Source organism: Stenella coeruleoalba (assembly GCF_951394435.1).
Source record: "Stenella coeruleoalba genome assembly, chromosome: 20".
Lineage (NCBI taxonomy): Eukaryota > Metazoa > Chordata > Mammalia > Artiodactyla > Delphinidae > Stenella > Stenella coeruleoalba.
In genome coordinates this window covers 56497904-56521002 of record NC_137166.1, presented here as the reverse complement: position 1 = coordinate 56521002, position 23099 = coordinate 56497904, and the positions used below count along the sequence as shown (strand labels likewise).

Here is a 23099-nt window from a genome sequence, read left to right as displayed (position 1 = left end):
ATCAGAACAGCCCAACCAACACAGCTGGGGGAAGGAGTCTGTATTTGTGTATGCATGGTTTCTATTTGTATTGTAGACAAAAACAACACATTTCATAATTTTAACTTTAAAAAGTTTATGTGTTTATAACTGTGCCATCATATTATATAGTTATGAAAATTACATTCTCAATAAACTACAAAGCATTGTTTTGTGAGCATAGACATCCACCTCATTCTTTCCAGTGACTGCTTAATAATCCACTGAACTGATTTTCCACAGTTAAGTAACAAATTTACTACTGCTGGACATTTAAACTGTTCCAAGTTTTTTACAATTCTGTAATGAATGTGCTTATGCATCTATATTTCTGTACCTGTGCTTTTCGAGAAGATAAATTCCTAGATGTAGAATTGCAGCAGTGATTAATTACATTTTAAATACTGACAGGTCACACCATATTGCCTTCTAAAATGGCTTTCCACCTATGTACCCTCCCAATGTAATATAAAAATATGGTTTCTCACATCTGCAACCGTACTGGATATTATCCATAAAATGTGTGCTGGTTTGTGTTGGTGATGAGGACTTTTAAAATTTCCATTTATTTGATCATTAGTGCAATTAAGATCTTCCTTTATTTGACTGTTTTAATTTCTTCATTTAAGATTTGCTGTTATACTGTGTATCTCATCTTATCAGACTTTGTCAGACTGTATATCTTACCTTATCCTTGCTGCTTTCCAACAGCCCTTTTTTAAGGGCTATGTGCTTCGTAATATATGGTTAAAATATATCTCAGTCTGGGGGCTTCCCTGGTGGCACAGTGGTTGAGAGTCCGCCTGCTGATGCAGGGCACACAGGTTCGTGCCCCGTTCTGGGAAGATCCCACATGCCGCGGAGCGGCTAGGCCCGTGAGCCATGGCCGCTGAGCCTGCATGTCCGGAGCCTGTGCTCCGCAACGGGAGAGACCACAACAGTGAGAGGCCCGCATACCGCAAATATATATATATATATATATATATATATATATATATATATATATATATATATATATATATATATATATATATATATCTCAGTCTGTCATGTGCCTTTTAACTTTGAATACAGTGTCTTATACCATGGAAAAGTTTAAATTTTTTACATGGTCCTATCACTCTGTCTCTCTTCATGACTTCTGGACTCTGTGTCCTGCTTACCAAAGCCTTCTTGAACTCAAAGGGATAGAAATATTCTACATTCTCTTCTAGAATCTTAATATTGTTTCCTATTACATCTTTAATCATATTGAATGAACTTCTCTGTAAGGGGTGAAATGTGGATCTGACCTTATTTCCAGTTGGATAACTGTCAAGCACCATTTAAGTAATCCATCTCTCCCACTGACACATCAAAAATAATTACTTTTGCAATAAACTAAATTCATGGGTATATGATCTTTTTAAAAAATTTCCTTGTGATGCTTTCCTATTTACCATTCTACATGATTTTCAGAACAAAACTGTCAATGTAAAGATATCCTATAGGGATTGTGACTGGAATTGACTGTACAAACATGTTAACAATATTGAAACTTCCATCTGGAAACACAGATCTCCATTTATTCAGAACCTCTATTCTCCTTAACAGAGGTTAATAATTTCCTTCCTATATATAAAACCATGAGTAAATTCATCTATAATTTTTTTCTTCTGGATTTGATATTAGGGTTGAATTAGCCTCATGAAAGAAGTATTCCAAATACTGCAAAATAATCCATTTCATTATTTTTTCTACACTCTAGAACAGCTTAATTATGATTCCTTGAAGGTTTAGAATTAATCTGTTAACCCAGGTGTCTTAGAAGAGGGCTACACTATTCAAGTTCTGTTTCTTCCATTTTAAATATTAGGAATTTTTACTTTCTGCCTTGAATAAATATAGTCTTACATTCTTCCCAGTAAATTCTAGTTCTTTTGTTCCAGTCTTATCCAGAGTTCTAGAATTTCCTAAAACATATTCTATGTATCAGGTCACACTGAATTTCCTCACCAACAAAGGAACACAAACTTATTTTGTGGTGATCTCAAGCTTTAAACATACTACTCATGCTAACCCTCATCATATACATTGTTTCAGTTCCAAAATTGTTATGATCTCCAAGTACATATACTGCCTTCCAGAGTTCACTGTTTAAAAATAACTTTCAAGCAGACTCTGAAGGATACTGAGCTAACATTATGGAGCACTTAGTCTGGGTCAGACACTGTGCTGAGCACTTTGTATGCATCAAGTAGTTCAAAATTGCATAGCAAGGGTTTTAAGGGAGTCATAAAATTACATTTACATTTTGAAAATACCACTGTGGCAGTAGTGTGAAAAATGAACTTGAAGCGGACAAAAGAGGATGCAAGGAGACCAGTTATTAGACAATTGGAATAGTCCAGGTGAAATGACAGTGTTTTGGACTAGGGCAACGAGAATGGAAAGATGTGGATGAATTCCAAAAATATTCAGCAGACATATCAACAGGACTTGGTGACACAGAAGGTGAGGAAGAGCTGGGGGCCTGACATGACTCTACAGCATGAATTTTCTGATGATGAGCAAGGTGCGCACTTTGTCTGAAGACCTTTCTGCATTCCTTACATTCATAAGATCTCTCTCCAGTGTGGATTCTTCTATGTAGATTAAGGTGTCCAATCTGGCTGAAGGTTTTCCTACATTCCTTACACTGATATGGTTTTTCTCCACAGTGAATTCTCTGATGAATGGTAAGGGATTGCCGATGGCTAAAGGCTTTACCGCACATGCTACATTCATAAGGTTTCTCCCCCGTATGACATCTTTGATGACAAATGAGCAACGATTTTGTTCTGTATGCCTTCTCACACTTAACACATTCATAGGGCCTTTGGCCAGTGTGAAGTCTCCGATGCTGAGAGCAGGATGAGCTATCACTAAAGGCCTTCCCACATTCAGTACATTTATAGGGTTTCTCTCCCGTGTGAACTCTCTGATGTTGAATAAGGCGGGTAGTCTGGCTGAAGGCTTTTCCACATTCAGTACATTCATAAGGTTTCTCTCCGGTATGAATTTTATGATGCTGTGCAAGATGTGCTCTCTGTTTGAAAGCTTTGCCACATTCCTTACATTCATAAGGTTTCTCTCCAGTATGAATTCTCTGATGAGTAGCCAGCTGTGAACTGATGCTAAAAGCTTTCCCACATTCTTTACATTTATAGGGTTTTTCGCCAGTATGAATCCTCAGGTGACTAGCAAGGTGTATGCTCTGCCTAAAGGCTTTCCCACATTCCCTGCATTCGTAAGGCTTCTCTCCAGAATGCACTCTTTGGTGCTGAGTGAGTGAGGCATGATGGCTAAAGGCTTTCCCACAGATATCACATTCGTATGGTTTCTCTCCTGTGTGAATTCTCTGATGGACAGTCAGGGATGAGCCATAGCTGAAGGTTTTTCCACACACATTACATCTGTAGGGTTTCTCTCCAGTATGAATTCTCCTATGCTGAATAAGTCCTATGTGATCACTGAAGGCTTTCCCACAGTCGATGCAGTCAAAGGGTTTCTCCCCAGTGTGATAATACCTCCAGTGACGGATAAGGGATGTGTTCTGCCTAAAGGCTTTTCCACATTCAATACATACATAGGGTCTTTTGCCAGTGTGACATCTCTGATGTCGTGCAAAGGATGAGCCATCACTGAAGGCCTTTCCACATTCCTTACATTTATAGGGCTTCTCTCCAGTATGAATTCTCTGATGCTGGGCAAGGTGTGCAGGCTGGCTGAAGGCTTTTCTACACTCCTTACATTTATATGGTTTCTCTCCAGTATGAATTCTTTGATGTTGAATAAGGTGAACATTTTGGCTGAAGGCTTTCCTACATTCCTTACATTCAAACAGTTTCTCTCCAGTATGTATTCTGTAGTGCTGGGCAAGGTGTTGACTCTGGTTGAAGGCTTTCCCACATTCCTTACACTCATACGGTTTCTCTCCAGTATGAATTCTCTGATGAACAGTAAGGGATGAGCTCTGGGTGAAGGTCTTCTCACATTCATTACATTTAAAAAGTTTCTTTCCTACAAAGACTTTCTTGTGTTTTATTACCATGGAATTTTTAGAAAAGCTTTTTTTATCTGACTTGTGATTATAAATATTCTCTTCTATATTGTCCAATGAGACAAATTTCCCAGATTTGTTATATTTGTGGTCTATTTCCACTGTAAGTGTTTCTTTATGAGTGATTGTTTCTTGCCTGATAAATGTCTCTTGGCTTAACAACTGCCTCTCAAAAAGATCTTCACATTTCCAATCTTCTCCAAAAGTGGGACACTCAAGTCCATAGCTTATAATTCTCCCCATTAATACATCATCACACACAAATTGCTTCAGGGGTAATTCTTGTGTCTCATATACAGATTCCCAATCTGAAAGATTCAAAAAAGCAAATGTTTCCTTTATCATGGGCTATAACAAAGGAAACATTTAACACAGAAAAGGTGAATTGAAATAATGAATCCCACAAAATGTATGATACACAGGCGTGTCAGCTGAACAAATATGCAAGCAGACCCTAGAGAATGAGACCTCATAGAGGAACATGGAAAAGGTGATTTAGAAAATTAAATGTAGGATAACAAAGTCCTGAAGTAGTAATGCAATGGTAATAATATGTTATGCCTATATTAACATAACAGACTATAAATGAAACTTCCTCTATTCTTTCCCACTTCTGAGAGACTTGCATATATAGTTAGGCTAACTTTGTTTAAAAACCAATATCATCACATAACTACTGCCACTCAAAAATCTCTGTAGATTCCCAGAAATCACAAATACTTTGTGCTTTGTGACTTCCCTTGGGATTTAGGTAAAATCTTAAAGTCATCTCTTCATAATCAGAAAATAGTGTCCCTATGAACCATTTCCATGTGTCTTAATACAGTAAACTCTCTTCACTTCTCATAGATCCCTGAACTTCAGGCTGCATATTAAGGGATTTTTCCATTCACCTTCTCACTTTCACCAGGAAAAGTGGAAAGTAGGAAAAGTGTCACATCTTAATAGGGTTTTGCCATGTGTCTTTTTGTAGAAACAATCTTACAGCAATATGTGGGTTGGTATCACTATTATTAATCACGTTCTTATTTCCTGCCACATAAGTACCTGTCTTGCCTTGTGAGCTAGAATATAAGCTTTGGGGAAGGACTAGATGAGCCTTACACACTACTACTAAGTCACTTAACATGCATCACAGAAACTCAGGCATATATAAGAAATTCTCGATAAATCTATAAAGAAGAAATTTGTATTGAAGAGGTGACACTAAGAGAAAAATTTAGGGGAGAGGTGATATCAAGAAAGGGCAAAGGAGAAAGTGCTTTCCTTTCCCATCTTGTCCATAGCAAATTATGGACTAATCCAATGCTCCCTAAATAGTTTTCTATTACATGTCAAGCATTAGGAACACTAGAGTAATTAGACAGTTGTTCTTGAGAAGTACAGAAAGTGATTAGGAAGACAAGGCCAACAAAGGAAGTAATCTGAGAAGAAGAAAATATGGAATATCAAATGTGAACCCATGTGGTAAAAAAGTAAAATTGGTATAAAAGTTCAGAGATGGGAGGGATCAAATCTACCAGAGAAGTTAAGAAAGACTCTGAGGTGTTAACAAGCTTCCTACCCCAGGTCATCTGTGGTATCAGAAACACCCAAGCTTCAAGAATTCTAGAACTGAGGCCATAAGAGTTCAGTGAACCAATCACCTACAGTTTTTCTTACATAGATGGGCTGAGGGGAGCAATACTAGAAAGAGAAAAACAGAAACCTGACGGCATCATCTACTCCTCCCTCAAATTCTTTCTTGTCTGTGAAGGCTGCCTTCATCTCCAGCCTCCCATGAAGAGTCATGGTTGTCCCTTATCTTTTGGGCTTTTCTCAACACAGATGCTGAGATATCTTAGTCACTGAATTATACTTACATCTATACTGTGACTCAACGTCCCAGCAGATTTACAGGCTTCTTTATTCCCTTTCCCTCATCCTCTATCTATTCTTCACATGGCCAACTACTACCTCTTATCAGGAAAGTTCCTCTTTCTCTTTTCCTATTTAAGGCAGATGGTAGATTCCTACATAACCAAAGTATAAAGTGTGTCTAAGCACAGCTTATTTCCCTCCTAATATTTGGGTATTTGGAGGATCCTAGAAGTCTAGGGTCCAAATCATCTCCAAATGTAAAGATCAAATACTGTTACAGAAGTGAAAGGAGAATTTCATAAAGGCATAATTATCACATGTGATCCCAATATTCCCTTGTGTTTGTGAATTTTTGGTTCATTGGGGGAGGCAGAAAATAAGCATGTACACCAGAAAAAAGTTAATTATAGGCTCTCCTAAGTGTTACAAAGAAAACAAACAGTGGCTTAGTAGAGAGTAATTGGGTTGGAAAAGGGAAAAGTTCACTATACAATGTGGTTAGGGACGGCCTCCAGTGAGATGATTTTTGAGCTCTGGCCTGATAGCCAAGCATGGACAGAGAGCTGACAGAGGAGTCTTCTAGGCAGAGAAAATAGGGAATTCAAAAGCCTGAGTCAGTAAAGAGCTTGGTGAGTTCAGAAAAGGTGACCAGTGGGCTAGAGCAGTGCTTTTCAACTGTATGTCAGGCACTCATTGATAATGACATTTGTAAGACACATGGCACTGCTTATGATCCAGAGGCAACCAGACTTGGAACTCAGACTGCTGCTAGCCCCATGTGGTCTTCCAAGGCTTAGAGACTCAGGATCTTGGCATACCTGTAACAAACTTGGAACATACCTGTATACCTTGCATAGTTTAGAAAACTCTGGGCTAAAGTATAGTGAAAAAACTAAAAAGTGATAGACGATAGGGTTGGAGAAGTAGGAAGGAGCTGGTTACATAGGGGCTGGTAGGGTTTGGATTTTTTCTATTTGCAACAGGAAAGCAAAAAAAGATTTAAGCAGCAGGGTATGTTATGATTTTAGGTAGCATCTAATTTTAGAGTTAAGCAAAGATGTAAGAAGGAGAGAAGCTTATATAAGTCTGTATATAGAAAAGAAAAGAGGATGAGAAGGAGCTGGATAAAGATTTTTGCAAAATGAGTTATTAGAAGAGAGTCAAGTAGAAGAGAAGATATTCGGGGAGCCCATGCTAAGTAGTCAAGTTTCAGTTTTTTCCCAGGCTTGAGTCAAGGCGTGACTCAAGGCGTGAGATGTTTCTAAGAGCATAAGAAAGCAGGAAGTATCACCTTGAAAAATGGCTGAGCCATTACCTAGAAAGAATTCCCCTATCTGGTTCTTCCACACTCACCTGGGAATGGGGTTCTTCTCATCTCACTCTTCATCTCCCAAGGCTCTTTCCCTTGCTCCAATAAGGAGATGACATATGGCTTAGAGACACAAAGTCCTGTATACAAAAATCGATATGAAAATTGGCCATGTTTTGGGCATTTCAGCTGGTTCCTTAATTCTGATGGAATGACATTACAGGAATGAATAGATCAAGGGGTGACAGACTATATAAAGCTTTTGGCATAGTTTAGTGGGACTGCCAACAGTCAATTCTATAAAAGTTAAACCATTTTCTAAGGGGCCGGGGCAGAAATTCAGCCCAGCATTTTCGGAGGATCATCAGACAGCAGTAAGTGAGGTAATACAAAGGGCCCCTAGAGGACAGGGTGTTCGACCCCTGGTCAGGGAACTAAGATCCCACATGCTGCAGGGCAACTAAGCCCGCTCGCCACAACTACTGAGCTTGTGCACCTCAACTAGAGAGGCTGCAAGCCCATGTGCTCTGGAACCCACGTGCCACAACTACAGGGCCCACACACCCTGGAGCCTGCATGCCACAACTAGAGAGAGAAAACCCGCAAGCCACAACTAGAGTGAAGCCCGTGCACCGCAATGAAGAGCCCACACCCCTCAAAGAAGATCCCACATGCTGCAACTAAGACCCGATGCAGCCAAAATTAAATAAAATAAATAAACAAATAATAAATCTTAAAAAAAAAAGGGGGGGCCCCTAGAGACAGTTTGGAGTTTGAGTCAGGTCAACTGCCTGATTAAAAAAAAAAAAAATCAATATTCTTCAGAAGAATATAACAGAATCCAGAGTTTCCACAATGCATTATTTACAGTGTCCAGGATAAAATCCAAAATTACTACATAAAAGGAAGAAAAAATGAATCAGACTCAGAAAAACAATTAATGGAGACCTAACCTGTGATAACACAGGACTGATAACATAGAATCAGTAGACTAGGCTTTTAAAACAGTTAAAATATCTATATTCAAGAATGTAAAGGAAAATATGCTTGTAATTTCTCAGCAGCAAAATAGAAATTATAAAAAAGAACCAGTAAAAAGTCTAGAATTGAAAAATACAGTATCTGAAATACAAAAATTCTCCAGATGGGCTTAACAAGACATTGACAAAGACATGGAAGGAATCAGTGAACTTGAAGACACAACAATAGAAATTATCTAATAAATCAATAGAAAAAATTAGTTGAAGAAATAATGGCCAAAAATTTCTCAAATTTGGTGAAAGACATATTTAGTTTCAAGAAGTTCAGTGAACCACAAGCAGGTTAAAAGGGGCCTCTAGGCTGAAGCCCGCGCACCTAGAGCCCATGCTCTGCAACAAAAGAAACTGTCACAGTGAGAAGACCAGGCACTGCAACGAAGAGTAACCCCCGCTCGCTGCAGCTAGAGAAAACCCAAGCACATCAACAAAGATCCAATGCCGCCAAAGATAAACAATAAATAAAGAAATAAATGTAAAAAAAAAAAAAGGGGGGCCTCTGGAATTTTGCTGGGTGGTCCAGTGGTTAAGACTCTGCCCTCCCAATGCAAGGGATGTGGGTTCAATCCCCGGTTGGGGAACTAGAATCCCTCATGCCATGCAGCACAGCCAAAAAAATAGTAATATAATAAAAAATAAATATAAAACACCCTCCTAGGGAAAAATGAGGAAAAAAAAAAGGGGGGGGAGCTCTAGACAACAGAAAGCTAATCCAACCAATGGTGGGCCCCAGGGCTGAGAAGGGTCCATTTTAGTTTCCCTAAGAATATCTGAAGCAATTTTCATAGTTTGTGCCTCGCTAGTTCATTTATTGCAAGTTAATAAAAATATACAGATTTTAAAGCAATATTCTGAATTTTTAACAATCCAGCTGTACTCTTTGTGAACTTTGTTATGGTGGTAACAATACCATAGGACAGAGGAAACAAGGCAGCACAGGAGACCAGTGAGAGTCACATCACATCCTGTTCCCAACTAACTAAAGGGCACACTCATGAAATATCTGATACACACCAAATTCACTTATTAAATCTGAAATTTTCATCAGTTCCTGAATACCCTCTTTATTTCCCAGATTCGATTCTGACCTACACACAGTAAAAAAAAAAAAAAAAAGTTTTAATAATTAAACAAAAACCAAAACCTAAAGAGTCCCTAAGGGTAATTCTGAACTATGAGAGGGGAAAAAATCCTCACCCACTGATACCAGGCTCTGATAGTTCTCCAACATCATACTCCTGTATAAACTCCTCTGAGCAGGGTTCAGCCATTCCCATTCCTCCTGGGAAAAGTCTATTGCTACATCCTTGAATGTCACCAAGTCCTGAAATGACACAAAGACATTCTTGATCAACCAATGCTCATGTCCACACGTGACTTCGAGTTGAAGTGTTAAGCTGTCCCTACTTTATGTGAGAAATAGCCCTTAGAGAGGAAAAAAAAACTTAAACATATAATATTAAACACTAACCTAAAATAGTACTTATTGAACTAAAATGCTAACCTAAAATGCTAAACTGCATTGTATATGATGGTGCTAATCCATTTCTCAGCATGGGGAAATATGGACAGGTGGCCACAGGGCAGTAAACAAGGGCTTCAAGTAAGGACGTATACCTGTGGTTGAACCTTCCAAAACAGCAACAAAAGAATATCTAAGTTGATATTTTGTAAATTGTACTCTATGGGATCCTAGTGTTTCAGGGGAAAGAGGCATTGAACTGACATGGCTGTGGTTTTTTTCTTACATAATAAAAATATGTATCTAGAATGCAATTTTTTTGTGCTGTACCATAAGAATTAATTAGCATGCCAGGCCATACCACAGTGACCTGGATAGCAATATGAGAAATCACCCAGCATAAGACTACAACACGGGCTTTCCTGGTGGCGCAGTGGTTGAGAGTCCGCCTGCCGATGCAGGGGACACGGGTTCTTGCCCCAGTCCGGGAAGATCCCACATGCCGCGGAGCGGTTGGGCCCGTGAGCCGCTGAGCCTGCACGTCCAGAGCCTGTGCTCCATAACGGGAGAGGCCACAACAGTGAGAGGCCCATGTACCACACACACAAAAAAAGACTACAACACATCTAACTTGTGTGCTGAATTTGAGTATAACAAACCAATATATACTTAGACAATATCAAAATGAAATAATTATAATTTTTAGTTTCATAAAGACTTAATGTCCAGTTACCATCACCATCAGGTTGAGATAAATTTTTTTTCTTTTTTTTTAAATTGAGGCATAGTTGATGTACAATAAGTTTCAGGTGTACAACATAGTGATTCACAATTTTTAAAGGTTATACTCCATTTGTAGTTATTATAAAATAGTGGCTATATTTCCCTGTGTTGTACAATATATCCTTGTGGCTTATTTATTTTACATATAATAGTTTGTATCTCTTAATTCCATACCTCTATCTTGCCCCTCCCCCCCAGTAGCCACTAGTTTGTTCTCTATATCTGTGAGGGTTGTGACAAATTTTTTTAAGTATTATGGGCATTTTCATCTTCACATTTATTTCCACTGAAAATAAAAATCTTTGTAATGCTGTGTTGTCATTTGCAGCAACATGGATGGAACTAGAGGGTATTATGCTAAGTGAAATATGTCAAAGAAAGACAAATACTGTATGATCTCACTTATATGTGGAATCTAAAAAACAAAACAGAAACAGACTTTGTATAGATGTAGAGAGCAAACTGGTAGTTGCTAGAGAAGAGGGGAGTACAGTATGGAAAAGTGGAACAAAAAAGAGTAACCTTACAGTGCAGAAACCTGACAAATACTACCTCAACCAGGTAATCAAGGTATAGTAATAACTCATGTTGATAGTATGAACCCTTGATATATGATGAAAATGGAACTCTGTGATCTTCCTTCTAAAAACACATTACTCCAGTCTAACCAGGAAAAAAACATCAGGTTTGAGAGATGTTCTGAAAAATACCAGAGAACCTCTCAAAACTGACAAGGTCATCAAAAAGAAGGAAGGTATGAGAAACTGTCACAGACAAGGAGACAAAACTACCTAGAAGATAGAACTACTAAATGTAATGTGGTATCCTGGATAGGATCCTGGAACAGAAAAAGGATATTAAGTAAAAACTAAGGAAATCTGAACAAAGAATGGACTTTACTTAATAATAATGTATCAATATTGGTTCATTAATTTTAACAAATGTCCCATACTAATGTAAGATGTTAGAAACAGGGGAAGCTGAGTGTGATGCATAAGGATCCTCCCTGCTATCAGCAAATTTTCTATTATTAAAAACAGTTTATTTTAAAAAATCTATTTTAAAAAGTAAATCCTATAGGGAGTTCCCTGCTTGCCTAATGGTTAGGATTCCAGGTTTTCACTGCATGGCCTGGGTTCAATCGCTGGTCGAGGAACTGAGATCCCGCAAGCCACACAGCGCAGCCAAAAAAAAAAGTAAACCCTATCAAAAGGAAGACATCAAAGCTTTAAATTATCTCTAAGATTTTTAAATATACAAAGTCCAGCACTTAACTCAAAATAATGAGGCACATAAGACAAAATTAAGAGGAAAAAAATCAGAAAATAAAAACTCACAGAGGGACTTCCCTGGTGGTGCAGTGGTTAAGAGTCTGCCTGCCAATGCAGGGGACATGGGTTCAAGCTCTGATCTGGGAAGATCCCACATGCCGTGAAGCAACTAAGCCCATGCACCACAACTACTGAGCCTGCGCTCTAGAGCCCGTGAGCCACAACTACTGAGCCCACGCGCCTAGAGCCCGTGCTCCGCAACAAAGAGAAGCCACCGCAATGAGAAGCCCATGCACTGCAACAAAGAGTAGCCCCTGCTCGCCACAACTAGAGAAAGCCTGCACACAGCAACGAAGACCCAATGCAGCCAAAAATAAATAAATTAAATAAATAAATAAATAAAATGAAGTGGGAAGAAGAGGGGGCTCTATGCCTCATCACACTCAGTTTTATTTACCCATTAGGCAGTCTGAGTTAAGGACAGTGCTCTCTGGGAGAAGTGGGAACCAGGCCCTTAGATAAGACTGTTAATCAGGGAATTTTCAAAAGGAAAGCAGCTTTACAAATTCCTAAACAGTAAGACTGCTTTTCAAGGAGAAATGAAATAACTAACCTGAGGTATGGCTTTCACTAGTTCAACTGTCATTTTCGCCTCCTTTTCCTGGCTTTTCTCTTGGGGAACAGCACTGTCCTGGAAGGGTAAGGCTGAAGGGAGAAAAAGGAGAGTGAAAAGATGAGGCCTTTGCACTCCCAGAATCACCAGCCTAAAAACTCCATCTTCTCCTTCTTCCTCCCAGCCTTCTTTGCTTCCACTGCCCACATAACTGGGAAATTATGGGCAACCGATGGCAGTTGAGATGTATAACTTATAACTCTGTTTCTCTTATGCTCAAGGTCCTAAATTTAATCTTTTTTCTAAAAGTTGCTTTCCCATTCTTTGGTCTTATTATGAAAATAATGAGACGTGCTAGGTACTCTGCATAGATTATCTTCTCTCACCTTATTTTTAAAATGATCCCATGAAATAGCTGTTTCCTCTATTTTATATTTTGTAGGTAAAGGTGTACTCTTTCCCTTCCTGCGTCCCTGCTTCATGCTTTGATACAGTCTTCAGTTTGAAAATCTGACTCCTAAATGCCACCAGAGGCCAGGGTTATCCACCTTCTCCTGCCAAACCCCCAGGGGCTTTGCTTTCCTCTCACCCTGGGACAGTGGATCCTTTAGCACCCAATTCTGCCACCTTCACTCTCATCTCTGTCTTCAACCCCTCGGTTTCCCCTCCTTTTTGTCACCCAGAACTGAGGGTGTCTCCTGCTTCAGTCAGGAGCTCCAGTCACCCCACCTCTTGCTTCTCACTGGAACTCTTGGACTGGGAGCAGGGAATTCTACTCCAGGATCCTTATCCTGGCAACACACAATTCCATAAAGCAACACACACAAAGAAGCCAAAGCTATCAACCTTCCAAGTAGTCTCCCCACACACACCACAGTCACACAGGGCCAGTTACAACCATACAGGGTAACACACAGACACTGACACAAGACCTCACATACCTCCTGATTACACAGAGGACACAATCGCAAGCACCCAACGGAAGGCACATCATATGCAGTCACATATATCACAGTCTCAGAGAGGCCATGGGTACAAACACACATGGTGATACACAAACATCACACATATACCCCCAATCTTATTCTCTCACACACACCCGTGGCTCACTGCCCCTCATCTCTGTCTCACTCACACCCACACTCTCCACAACCTCACAGAAGCTATATTTGCAAGCCTTGTGACAATCCATGGTTCACAGTCTCTCTCCTACTCACTTTGGTGTCACACACATCACTAGTTTTCCTCTCTCTCTCTCTCTCACACACATCCTTAATGATCTCTGTTTCAGAGACACACGGAATTCTCACACACATAGATACACAAACACTGCAATTGCTACCTCTCTCACACACACACAATACACACTGGGGTCTCCCTCACACTCGGACACACACGGACTGTCATAACCTCACACGCTCACACCAACATGCTTTCGGTCTCTCTCACACACACACCCGCCCCCACGATCTCTCCCTCTCAGCCTCCCTGGGGCCCCACACACTTGTTGACCTCTCACACTCGGGCACACCCGTTTCCCTCACACACACCAACATGCTTTCGGTCTCTCACACTCACAGTCAGGTCTCTCTCTCTCTCACACACACACACACGCTCTCAATACGATCTCTCCCTCTCAGTCTCTCCCGGGGCCCCACACCTGCTGACCTCTTACACACAGGCACATCCGTTTCTCTCACACCCACACCAACACACCCCGCTCGCACTCTCTCTGTATTTTTCACAGTCCAGTCTTGCCTCTCACACACACGCCGCTCCAGCCGCCCCACAGCCCAGAGCCCGGTTCGAGCCGCGGCCTCGGTGCACCTGCGCGGGCCTCTGGGAAATGTAGTCGGTCCGGGAGAGACGGCGCAGCGGCGCTCAGGCCAGGGCTTCACGGCCAGGTCCGAGCCGCTGGCCTCGCTTGCCCTGACCCGCCCCGCCCCGCCCCGCCCTCGGGCTTGGACACCCGACCACCCAAAACAACCCAGAGGCCTCCCCCCGGAAGCCAGCCGCACTCACCCGAAGGACTTCGGAGCCGACGCCCGGGAACCAAGTGCGCAGGCGCCGAATCTCCCAGGCGGGCGGAGAAAGGGGAGGGGTTAGACTCGAGGGGCGTGGAACGGGGCGTGGTTTAACGGAGAGGGGCGTGTTCTTAGGCTGTAGAGAATGGGAGGCGGAACCTTAGCGTCAGAGCGGGGGTGCCTGCGCAGGTTTGTGACTACGCTCGAGGGTCTTGGCCCAGGGTTTCAGCAGAAAGACTACGATCGGGGGTCGGGGCCCAGGGTTTCGGGGCGCGTGGCGTGGCTGGGTGCGAGTGTGCGCAGGCCCATAGAATGCGCACTTGTCCCTCCCGCGCCTGGAGACCAGAAATGTCCCTAGTTACGGGGTCTAAGCCAGGTGCGGCGGAGCCCCTGGTGTGCTCCTGTGTGTACCTGTGATTTGACGCTGTCTGTGTCCGTGTGACCGCCGTGTCGCTCCGAGTGCGGCCCTCTGAGCCTGTCTGCGGGAACGTGATTTTCTTTCTGTGCTAAGTTTTATGGCAGCAAGATCAGCGAGGGAACCCCGAATAGGCTCTATCACCTCTGTGATAACAGCAAATTATTACACTTCTCACCTGCAAAATGGGAATGTCGTTATTATCACTGTTCAGAAGTAGTGAATATGAGACGCACGTCTTTGGACCAGATCACTGGAATTGAACCCCATTCTGCCCCTGACCAGAGTGTAAATGGTCCGTCGTATGGGAGACTAAGAAAACGGTAAATTAGTAGCTGCTTTGGAAGTTGGAGTAAATAAGGAAAAGCCGTTCAGAGGGATATAGCAGAGGAAAAAAACCCCACAAAATCCCCCGACCTCTCAGATCTTACTTTCAAGTGAATAGAAACAGACCACCAAAGAATGAGTAAAATAAATAGTATATCGAATGTTGAAAAGGCTGTGGAGAAAACAGGGAAGAGGAATAGAGAGTAGAGGAAATTAGAATATTTATTGTCAAAAAATGAGTAGTCAGGGCATTGCAAACTTTAACCATCATTCAAACTTTCATCCTGAATTTCAACATCGGCTCATTTGGGGAAGGGGGCGGCGGGAGATTCTTTACGTTGAATCTACTGTTATATTCTACCATTTCGTATTCACCTTGTTTGTAGTAACACTTTTATGTAGTCTTTCGGTTTGTATTTTCTCATTTTTCTATTTGAACTCAGAGACGCCTTAAGTATTACCCTCCACCAGTTCTGCCGTGGATATCCAAAATATTCTAAGACAATTTACTGAATAAATAGTTTTATTTTCCTGCTGATTTGAAATGTCCAAATCTGTTGTATCGTAAATCTCTATACGTGAATCCAATCCATCTATTTATGGACTCGGTGTCTGTTTCAACCCTCACACCCCACTCTTCTCTACGGAACAACTATCACATTGTTTTAATAGTGGGAACTTTATACTTCTGTGTTTGATAGTGGGTACCACATTTCCTACGTAAGCGTTCACCATTTGCAAAGTTGTGGTATTTATTCTCGTGGATTCCTCCTTTGTGTGGATTTTAAAATTGTCTTGGAAAATCTCCTAATAAATACTATTGGTACGTGGATTGGAATTTTAGTGAATTTATAGATTAATTGGTGGGGGAACAGACATCTTTGAAATTAATAATTTTTCCTTTCAGGAATATAACGTTCCATTTACCATGTTGTTTTCATTCTCCTTTATTAATATTTTATAGGTATATATTTCATTCCAGTCTAGTATTTTTTTCATACTAAATCTATTCCTAAGGTTTATATTGGCTTCATCACCATTGGGAAGGATTTTTTGTTTTGTTTTATTCTGATTACATTTTTAACTGGTTACTTGGGTAAGATTGTTTCTTCCTCTGTTCTAGATCAGACTGGGTTTTTAATCCGCTTGTCAGTTCCATTATTTTGTTTGTTGAATCTCTTGAATGTCTAAGCTGTACAACCATATAACAATTTTTTTTTCTTTTTCTATCCAACATTTACCTCTTATTTCTAGATTTAGTGTGTTGGCAAGTTTCTCTGATATAATACTTGTCATGGTAATTATGGGTCTCTTTGTATTGTTCCTGTCTTGACCACAAATACTATCAATATTTACCATTAAAAATCAGGCTTCCTGGGCTTCCCTGGTGGCGCAGTGGTTGGGAGTCTGCCTGCCGGTGCGGGGGGCGCGGGTTCGTGCCCCGGTCCGGGATGATCCCGCGTGCCACGGAGCAGCTGGGCCCGTGAGCCATGGACGCTGGGCCTGCGAGCCATGGCCGCCTGGCCTGCGCGTCCAGAGCCTGTGCTCCGCAACGGGAGAGGCCACAGCAGTGAGAGGCCCGCGTACGCAAAAAAAAAAAAATAATAATAATAATAATAATAATATTGTTAGGCTTTTGAATCAAGCTAAGAGATTTTATTCCATTTTGAAATTGCAGACAGTTTTCTCTGGTTTGGATGAAATTTATTTGTTGGAACCTACGGAGATGATCATTTCTTCTTTAAATTATTCATTTTCTGAGCTGTGTTAATAATGTGAGCAATCATTTATTCCTGGGATGTGCCTTTTTTAGTTATGGTGGGTTACTCTTCAATGAAGTTGGTAGATTAAATTTGTTAACACTGCATTTGGAAGTTCTGCATCTATATTGATAAATAATATTGGTCTATAGTTTTCTCGTTCGATGCCATCCCTGTTGGGTTTTTATGGGTACATTTATGTATGTATGTGATAATATTTACAAAAGTGTCTGGAATCATTCAGACCGAAGTTATTTTTAGTTACTTCTTGGGAAGAATCTTCAAACGGTAAAGACTTATCCAAAGGAAATTTTGCTCCATTTATTGTATATTAGTATATTATTATATAGCATATTATAGTTCTCCACTGGGGCGATATCATCCCCAAGGGGGCAAAAAATGATTTTTTTAAAAAATTGATTCTTGGTGGGGGAAAAATATTCCTTTATTCTTTAAAAGAAACAGACATACATAAACATATATATAAACATATACAGTACTTCTGTGGTATTAAAATTTCATGGAGGTGGGAATGATTAGAAAAAGAAAAGTCTAAAAAAGGTTTCTTGGGAGGACAATACTGAAAAACAGTTTGAGAAGACAGTGATCTCTCTCTATATATTTTGCTCTTTCATAAAGTAATATGTTCTTGTTTTATTTGAATCACTAGAAAATTAAAATTATTGAGTAAGAAAATATCAAAATTAAAGTAACCCTCTGGTCAGGTGATTCAGATTTACAGCCAAGTTTGGAATTCACTGTCATCAGAGATGCATAAGACTCCTGGATCTAGGATTGGGCAGGTTGTTGGGAAAACAGGCAGAAACATAAAAGGCATTGTAGTTCTTTGATATAATACTTTGGGTGTGGGGCCCTTAGGAGAACTCTGGTAGAACTATGATTATCTTAGAGAAGGAAACCGGTGATGAGATACACAGGCGAGAGTAGGAGTTTTCCACCCAACACTGCGTTTGGTGGACTCAGAATTTAGAATATCCATGTTGTTGACGTCATCAAAGTGAGCCTTGGCAGTTGGGAGACAGAGGTTCCTAATGAAAACGGTATGGCATCCTAGAAGAAAAGAAAAGAAGAAAAAAAAAAAAGAAGGCATCAGTTTAAAAAAAAAAAAAAATCACCGTGGGAAATGCTGTTTCGCAGTACGGCAGCGCCACCTTCCGGACAGAGGCCCCAGGTGCAACGGCTCTATGTCCTGGAAGCTGAGATTTCTCTCTTGGAGGCCTTGTGAGTCTCCCCTTGACATCCGCATGCCTGAGCAAGTCGACGAATGATTAGCAAGCAAAGGACCCCACTGGCTTCGCTGGCCAAATGAACATAGTATATTCAGGGGTGTAGCCGACACGGCCCTGGCGTCATCTCAGTTTTACACGAAGGGGTGACAGCCACCCTTTCTGGGAAATTCTATCCCTATCTCTGCCTCCTAAAGATGCACTAGCTCTAGGGGCCTTTTTTCACAGAGGTTCCTCTGAGACTCCTGGGCCCGATTTGTTGATATTTCGGCCAACAAGAAGGCTGATGGTACCTGCTGATGGTGGCAGCTCTCCAGACCGATGACAACCTCAAAGAGGAAGAATAAAGGTCAGGTAGCAGAACAGGTCAAATGAAAAGCCATCAGCCTGCCTTAGACAACACTCTAAGAACTAGGCCTCACAAAACACTAAGAATCTAGAGGAGCAACGGCCTACTTTCTACCCAAACAGGAGAGAGAAGAAAGGGCAACTGATTTTATTAGTAATTGTTACATACTTTACTTAAAAAAAATTTTTTTTGGAGTATAGTTGATTTACAATGTTGTATTAGTTTCTGGTGTACAGCAAAGTGATTCATATATATATATATATATATATTATGTATACATGTATTCTTTTTCATATTCTTTTACATTATGGTTTATTAAAGAATATTGAATATAGTTCCCTGTGCTATACAGTAGGAACTTGTTGTAATTTTTACATACTTTAAAAATCACAGCAGTTGGCTAAGACAGGGAGAAATAGGTCATACTAATTGTCTCACATTTTAAGAGATACGATATGCAAATTGATGCAAAACAAAGCTTACAACTGTTAAAATAATCCTGGGATCTTAGATAAGGAATTTCCCCTCCCTAAGAACCAGAAAATATATTTCATATAAAACAATAGTTCCTGGGGACCTCCCTGGTGGCACAGTGGATAAGACTCCACGCTCCCAATACAGGGGGCCCTGGTTCGATCCTGGGTCAGGGAACTAGATCCCACATGCATGCTACAACTAGGAGTTCACATGACGCAACTAAGGAGCCCGCGTGCCGCAACTAAGACCCAGTGCAACCTAATAAATAAATGTTTTTTTAAAATTATCATTTATTAAAAAAACCAACAATATTTCCTATAAAATCTCTACTGAGATTGTGTCCAGTGCAGATGGGGGTCCCACTTAATACTTCAGGAAGATGAGATATTCATGGTTATATTTTATTACTTTTTTTAAGATTTTTTTTTTTGATTTGGACCATTTTTAAAGTCTTTATTGAATTTGTTATAATATTGTTTCTGTTTTATGTTTTAGTTTTTTGGCCACGAGGCATGTGGGAGCTTAGCTCCCCAACCAGGGATCAGACCCACACCCCCTGCATTGGAAGGCAAAGTCTTAACACTGGACTTCCAGGGAAGTCCTTAATGGTTTTAAAATACTGTCAGTTTAACTCTAGTCAACAAATATTCTCTAGGCACATGTTGGATCCTGAGAGTTCAGAAACCAATAAAATAGAGTGTCAGCCCATAAGGAGTTCATGGTCAAGCTAGAAACACAGATAGGCACTTTGTATTAGTCAGGTTTTTCTCCAGAGAAACAGAGTCAATAGGACGTATATAGACATAGAGATGTATTGTAAGGAATTGGTTCATTTGATTACAGAGGTTGGCTAATCCAAAATCTGCAGGGTGGGCTGGCAGGCTTGAGACCCAGGAACATTGATGTTTCAGCTCCAGCCTGAAGGCCATCTGCTGTAGAGCCAGGAAGAGCTGATGTTTCAGATGAAGTCCAAAGGCCACTGCGAGAGAATTCTCTCTTGCCCAGGGGAAGCTGGTCTTTTTGTTGTATTCAGGCCTTATTACAGAGGACAATCTGATTACTCAAAGTCCACCAGTTTTAAAGTATGATTTTTTAAACATAAATTTATTTATTTATTTATTTTTGGCTGCGTCAGTTCTTTGTTGCTGCGTGCAGGCTTCCTCTAGTTGCGGCGAGCGGGGTCTACTCTTCATTGCAGTGCACGGTCTTCTCATGCCGGTGACTTCTCTTGTTGTGGAGCACGGGCTCTAAGCACGCGGGCTTCAGTAATTGTGGCATGCAGGCTCAGTAGTCGTGGCTCATGGTCTCTAGAGCACAGGTTCAGTAGTTGTGGCACACAGGCTTAATTGCTCTGAGGCATGTGGGATCTTCCCGGACCAGGGCTTGAGCGCGTGTCCCCTGCACTGGCAGGCTGATTCTTAACCACTGCTCCACCAGGGAAGTCCCTTCACCAATTTTAATGTTAATCCCACGGGACTTCCCTGGCAGTCCAGTGGTTAAGATTCCACACTTCCACTGCAGGGTCATGGGTTTGATCCCTGGTTGGGGAACTAAGATCCTGCATGCTGTGCAGCACAGCCAAAGAAAATTTTTTTTTTACTTTTCTAAAATGTTAATCCCATCCAGAAACACCCTCACAGAAACACCCTGAATAATATTTGACCAAATATCTGGGCCCCATCCCATGGCCAGTTTTGCAAATTACACGTTCATACATATAGACGATGTGAAAGAGAGGTGTGGGTGTAAAAATGTATCTCAGTTTTGCATCAAAATATGAAAAGTGGGCTTCCCTGGTGACGCAGTGGTTGAGAGTCCGCCTGCCCTTGCAGGGGACACGGGTTCGTGCCCCGGTCCAGGAAGATCCCACATGCCGCGGAGCGGCTGGGCCCGTGAGCCATGGCTGCTGAGCCTGCGCATCCGGAGCCTGTGCTCCACAACGGGAGAGGCCACAACAGTGAGAGGTCCGTGTACCGCAAAAAAAAAAGAAAAGAAACAAAAGGCAGACTGGAAAGAAAGCAGTAAAACTGTATTTGTGGGTGACATGATTACATAGAAAGTCCTATGGATTGTACAAAAAATTACTTTAAAAATAAATGTTTATCAAGGTTGCAGAATATAAAATCAATATATAAAAACCAATTACAGGGCTTCCCTGGTGGCGCAGTGGTTGAGAGTCTGCCTGCCAATGCAGGGGACATGGGTTCGTGCCCCAGTCTGGGAAGATCCCACATGCCATGGAGAGGCTAGGCCCGTGAGCCATGGCCGCTGAGCCTGCGCATCCAGAGCCTCTGCTCCACAACGGGAGAGGCCACAACAGTGAGAGGCCTGTGTACTGAAAAAAAAAAAAATCAATTACATTTCTATATACTAGCATTAAAAATCAGAAATTGAAATTAAAATACTTATTAAAATAGCACCAAAAAATGAAATACTTAAAAGACCTGTACACTAAAGACTACAAAACACAGTTGAGAGAAATGTTGAAGAAATACAGAGATATGTTTATGCATTGGAAATCCCAATATTGTTAAAACATCAGTTCTCCCAGAATTCATTTGTAAATTTAACAACATCTCAATCAAAATCCCTGTAGCCTTTTTAATAGAAATCAATAATCTGATTCGACCATTCATATGGAAATGCAAAAGTTGAATAGTCAAAGCAGTTTTTATTTTAAGTGTTTTTTTTTTTTTTAATTTATTTTTTGGCTGCGTTGGGTCTTCATTGTGCATGGGCTTTCTCCAGTTGCAGCGAGCAGGGGATACTCTTTGTTGTGGTGCATGGGCTTCTCATTGTGGTGCACAGGCTTCAGTAGTTGTGGTGCGTGGTCTCAGTAATTGTGGCATGCGGGCTCTAGGGTCCACAGGCTTCAGTAGTTGTGGAACACAGGCTTAGTTGCTCTGCAGCATGTGGGATCTTCCCAGATCAGGGATCAAACCTGTGTCCCCTGCATTGGCAGGAGGATTTTTTTTTTTTTTTTTTTTTGCCGTACGCGGGCCTCTCACTGTTGTGGCCTCTCCTGTTGCGGAGCACACGCTCCAGACGCGCAGGCTCAGCGGCCATGGCTCATGGGCCCAGCCGCTCCATGGCATGTGGGATCTTCCCAGACTGGGGCACGAACCCGTGTTCCCTGCATCGGCAGGTGGACTCTCAACCACTGCGCCACCAGGGAAGCCCGGCAGGAGGATTCTTAACCACTGCACCACCAGGGAAGTCCCAAAGCAATTTTGAAAAAGAGTAAAGTTGGAGGGCTTACATTACCTGACTTCAGGACTCATAAAGCTACAGTCATCAAGAGAGTATTGGGTATAAAGACAGAAAAAGGTTAATGGAACAAACTAGAGTCCAGAAATAAACCTGTACATATATGGTCAATTGATTTTTTTTTGAAAAAGAAGCAAAGGCAATCCAGTGGAGAATGGAAAGTGTTTTATCAATTGATGCTGGAACAACTGGATGTCTATATGCAAAAAAAAAAAAAAAAAAAAAAAAAACCAACTTTGATCCATCTCTTGCAGCGTATACAAAAATTGACTCAAAAATATGATAGAGCTAAATGTAAAACCTAAAACTACAAAACTTTTAGGAGAAAATATTTGTAGCTTTAGGTTAGGCAAAGGTTTCTTTTGATATGACACCAAAAACACAATTCATAAAAGATAAAAATGATAAATAATGACCTCATCAAAAATTAAGAATTTCTACTCCTCAGAACATACTCCTAAGATGAGAAGATAACAGCCTAGAAAAAATTTGCATTTCACAAATATGAAAAGGGATTTGATCTGGAATATATAAAGAGCACTCAAAGCTCAAAAGAAAGCAAACAAATCAACTTTAAATGGGCCACAGATTTGAACAGATATTTCATTAAAGATTAACTGATGGCAAATAAGTACATGAAAACAGGTTCAATGTTAGTCATTAGGGAAATGCAGATTAAAACCACAGTGAGATACCACCACGCATATTAGCATACATAAAATAAAAGGAATGTCCACATACCAACATTATGATACGGAATAAATGTTGGAAAGGATATTGTTTGTAGGCATGTCAAGGT

General features: G+C 40.9%; 1 protein-coding gene across 1 annotated transcript; it reads right to left on the bottom strand.

Moving 5' to 3' along the window:
• Window positions 1–1501: 1501 nt before the first annotated feature.
• On the bottom strand, window positions 1502–14648 carry ZNF471 (zinc finger protein 471). Its single transcript, XM_079907038.1, has 5 exons — window positions 14262–14648; window positions 12435–12526; window positions 9503–9629; window positions 7313–7408; window positions 1502–4407 (listed from the first exon to the last, which is right to left on the bottom strand). Exons 2-5 carry the CDS (start codon window positions 12465–12467, stop codon window positions 2387–2389), a joined length of 2277 nt encoding a protein of 758 aa, XP_079763164.1. The 5' UTR covers window positions 12468–12526; window positions 14262–14648; the 3' UTR covers window positions 1502–2386.
• Between the last annotated feature and the right edge of the window lie 8451 nt (window positions 14649–23099).